Source organism: Triticum dicoccoides, chromosome 7A (genome assembly GCF_002162155.2).
Source record: "Triticum dicoccoides isolate Atlit2015 ecotype Zavitan chromosome 7A, WEW_v2.0, whole genome shotgun sequence".
Lineage (NCBI taxonomy): Eukaryota > Viridiplantae > Streptophyta > Magnoliopsida > Poales > Poaceae > Triticum > Triticum dicoccoides.
Genome location: NC_041392.1, coordinates 47,009,373 through 47,013,911, shown reverse-complemented (window position 1 = coordinate 47,013,911; position 4,539 = coordinate 47,009,373). Strand labels below are relative to the sequence as shown.

At 43.0% G+C, this 4,539-nt stretch overlaps 1 protein-coding gene across 1 annotated transcript in view; it reads right to left on the bottom strand.

Annotated features, from left to right (window-relative positions):
* Window positions 1–4,290: 4,290 nt before the first annotated feature.
* The window catches only part of LOC119333036 (probable CCR4-associated factor 1 homolog 11), a 1,294-nt gene continuing 1,045 nt past the window's right edge, over window positions 4,291–4,539 (bottom strand). Inside the window, exon 2 of the mRNA XM_037606076.1 lies at window positions 4,291–4,338. Within this exon, the coding sequence (XP_037461973.1) occupies window positions 4,291–4,338 (48 nt within the window). The remainder of the gene's footprint in view (window positions 4,339–4,539) is intronic.

Genomic DNA, 4,539 nt, shown 5'->3' with positions numbered 1-4,539 from the left:
TCCGATCTTGTGCTAAGATTCCCGCTGGAACTTTTGTCTTTTGCACGTATATATTCAAGTACAGGTCGCTGGCACCCGTATTGCCGTTTCTACGGTTCTACCTGGGCCTTGTTCTTTCTTTCTTTTTCTTCACTCTGGGCCTTAGGTACGTGTTGGTCTTCTCTAAAAAAAAGAGCACGTGTTGGTCTCTGCTTCTTTTTTTCTTGTCTGGTGAATCTCACTTTTTAAACCTGTGTTCGGCTTGTGGTTTTTTTTTCTTTTTTTGTTTCTTGCCATTTCTGTTCCATATGACACGAGCTGTTTTTTTATTGCTAAAAAGTTGAATTTTATTTTCATATTTTTGTTGTTGTTTCTTTTCTATTTTTTTGTTTGCCTTTTATCTTTTAAAACTTTTTTTCCTTTCTAACCGTGTGATTCTTGCTAGCTTTCTTTTTTCGGGATTTGCTAATTGTCAATCGAAGGAGGATTGGTCAAGTCTTAGTCATTCGATAGTCATAAAATCTTGACGCAAAGATTCATGCAGTGTATCATTTTTCCTGTTTGTTGACGTTGACGCACGGACGTTTCGTACACAATGGATGATAGCCTTTTTTTCTGTGGGCGAGTGATCAATACGCCAGGCCTGGCCTATGCTCTTTTCTCCTTCTTTTCTATTGCAGACCTGTAGTTGCGAGGGATGCACACATGCCTTTTGCTCTTATATGAGCGGTCAGTTTTTACTGAAGCATTTGAAATTGGTATTGTTTTCTTGTATTCTTTTTTGTTTTTCTTGTCTTACATTTTCTATTTTTATTTTAATGCTTTTTCCCTGGTTTTTAGTTTCTGCCATTTGTTTTAATTTTCCTCTCTCTTTAGGAAATCAATAATATTTTTTACTTTTATTTATTATGCATTACCCTTTTGTTTTCAATAATAATGCATTTTTTTGTCTGTCTGCTGCATCATTTTATTCTTCCTATTTTTATTTCTTTTAAAGTTATAATTGTAATTGTTCTTGTTGACTAAAGCATTGCTAACCAAGTTTTAAGTGCGGAAGAAGTGTGGAAGTAGTGGATCATGGTACTCCTCCACCTTTTTCCTCTCTTCCTCGAGACGTGATTTGTCTCAGAGCCAAAGGGTCAAGGCAGGGTAGGGGGAGAGAATGTGATATCTACCCCGCGTGACTGCAACCTAGTGCCTAGTGGTGTTTTTGTCAAGGGAAGTTGCATGTCTATCACTAGGTGCGGAACTGCGAGTATCTGCTTCGACTATAATTTCTGTTGTTTTGTTGGGTGATTGTGAGTGGGGAGTTGCATGTCTGCCACTAGGTGTGCAACTGCAAGTGTCGTAACCAACTGCAACTGCATGTCTTGCTATTTTTTGTGTGTGTGGAGGGGGCTTGCATGTCTGCCACTAGGCACAAACTGCAAATGTCGTCCTCGAATGCAACTGCCTGTCTTCAAGGCGACTTCGGTATAGTTGAATGTCTTCCAATAGCCATGCAACTGCATGTGTCACCTCCGAGTGGGCTTTGTTTTGTCTGTGGGCGACGGGAAAGGGGGAGTAGTTGCATGCGTACACTAGGTATGCAACTACAAGTGTAGCACCCTGACCGCAACTTCAGTTGCATGTGTACACTAGGCATGCAATTGCAAGTGTCAGCCCCGGTTGTAACTGCATGTCTTCCAGCACGACTGCAACTGAACCTTTTTTTGTTGGAGGGCGGTGGGAGAGGGAGGGGCAATTGCATGTGTACATTATGCATGCAACTGCAAGTGTCGCGCCCCGACTGCAATTGCATATCTTCGATCACGACCGCAACTAAACATTGTTTTGTTGGAGGGCAGTGGGAGAAGGGGGGCAATTGCATGTTTACATTATGCATGCAATTGCAAGTGTCGCGCCCCAACTGCAGTTGCATATCTTCCATCACGATCGCAATTGAACTTTGTTTTGTGGGAGGATAGTGGGAGAGCGGAGGCGGCAGTTGCATGCATACACTTGGCATGCAACTGCAAGTGTCGCCCCTGACTGCAATTGCATGTCTTCCATCATGCCTGCAACTAACCTTTGTTTTGTCAGATGGAGATAGGAGAGGGGGCAGTAGCATGTCTGACACTAGGCATGCAACTACAAATATAGCCCTCGACTACAACTACATGTCTCCCTAACACAAACACAATTGGATTTTTTTATCTTATGGGGGCAGGAGAGGGTGACAATTGCATGTTTGACACTAGGCATGCTATTGTAAGTGTAGCCCATCAATTGCAGCTATATGTCTCCTAAGACAGATGTAACTGGAGTTTGTTTTGTCAAATGGAGGCGGGAGATGGGGCAGCTGCAATTGTATGTTAGACATGCGACTGCAATTGTCACATCCAGCTACACTTGCATACCCACCCGACTGCAACTAACCTTTGTTTTTGTCGTGGAAGGGGGGCAACTGCATGTCTGATACTAGGCATGCAACTGCGAGTGTGACCCGCGATTGCAATTGCATGTCTACCCATCCGACTGCAAGTGACCTTTGTTTTATCATAGGGCGGTGAAAGAGGTGATAGTTGCATGTGTGACACTAGGCATGCAACTACAATCATAGCCCTCGACTGCAACTACATGTTTGGCCACAACTGCAAGTGGCGTCCGTACTGCAACTCTGTGGTGTTTTATGGGGGTGCGCAATTGCTTATCTACCACTAGGGTGGGGTCAACAATCGTATCATTATTTTATTTACTAGTGGTTGGGGCGCCACCCGGTGGTGCCGCTTGAGAAGAAGTTGTGCACATGTTTTCAATTAGAAATATACATGTAGTCCTCATCCATCTAGAAAATATTTAAAAAAATCCTCACGTCCATCTAAAAAAAGAAGGAAAAAGAAGGAAAAATCACCAACACAGCCTACCAGCGAGCGCCACTTTGTGTAGCCCTCCATTATAAAAATATATATGGGGTTATCACGTCCATCTAAATATATAAAAAAAATCTCACCTCCATCTAAAAATAATATTCAAAAGCTTTTTCACCGCGGCCAACCAGCTTGCGCCACGTGGCATAGCTGGTTGGCCGCCATTCACGCGTAGCTTAATGGTTTTAATACAGAAATGCATGGGCAACATAGTACTTTTTTTTTGTGGCATGGAACTATTTTATATATCTTTTACTAGTATATTTTGCTGTTGTAGAAAAAAAACAAAGCCCAAGTAAGGGAGCCAGCCCAACAAAAAGAGAAGACAAGCTAAGAATAAAACCCAGCGAGAACAGATGCAGCCCAAATAGCAAACTAGTCACGCACCAGCCCAAATACTAAATGATGCTGTAGTACTACATACGTGAGGATCAGTAATTTTATACGTGTTGATGTCAGACTGAGACTTCGCCAAGTCTCAGTCGACTGAGACATAGATAAACCCAATTAATTAAGTAATGCATTATAATTTGTGCAGTAAATTTTCATAGTATTACCATAGCCATAGCCGAGTAGACTTGATCGACGATCGTCGTTGTCCAGACCAAGGACCTAGTGGAGCCTAATGTGAGCGCTGCCTAGACATGAAGAAGACGCATAAGCGGATACAGACACATATGTTATAAGCTGGCCAGGACATGGCCAGTGCTAGTGAGGGAGCATCAGGAGTAGAGGAGAGATACTCTGTCCAATCATGTTTTTATGGGTCTCAAGGTCTCAGGTGTGTGATCATTAGCACATTTATGTTCACGTACAGGCACAGAACCACGCGTTCCTCCCGGGCCTATCCGCTCTCCTCCACTGCTGTTGTCTGTATTATTCTGTTTGTGGTGAGCTCCTCTGTGTCCGTTCTCTTTCCGAGCTCAAACGGCTTCTGCCTCGTCGAGCGGGTGGAAGCCCTGCGTCTCCAACGACAAGCATGGCGGGCTGCCGCTGTGACAAAGATGGATCGGCTGGGTATAACAGGGGCTTTGTATATGTATAAGTGTGTTCCGGTCAAGTTTGTTTGGATTGAACACGTTGGGATACACATTGCCGATCTTGAATTGAAAAAGGATTCCAACATGGTGAGTCAGAAAAAAAAAAGATTCCAACTTGTTCTTCCTTGACTAATGGGTATAGAAAAAACCTTATCTTTTAAATCTCAGCCATTAATGTTTGTAGTTGATAGAAAGTCAACGGATATAAAGGCATGACTTATGAAGAATTATGAAAGACTCCGTTCTTTAATATTAGGTACAGATATAGATACGGCTACGCCGAAGCCGTTTGTATACCTAAACAGCCTACGTCTTCTTCTGTGTCGCTACTCTGTAAGCGGTGGGGCGTGCCGAGGCGGGCATCAGCCACTAGTGTAGTTAAGTTCTTGAGGGTTCATGTGGTCAAGGAACTAGAGATGAATTAACATATCCAAGCGTAGAAGAATGCGAACAAGCAAGAAAACTGAAATCACTTGGATTCCTTTATTATAAAGTACTCCTAATAACATAGTACTAATATCTTTGTACATGTCTACAGATCTAGTACGTGCAGTTACACGACGAGCCCATCGATCTTTCCGGCGTGATTCTCGGGCACGTTGTAGTCGAAG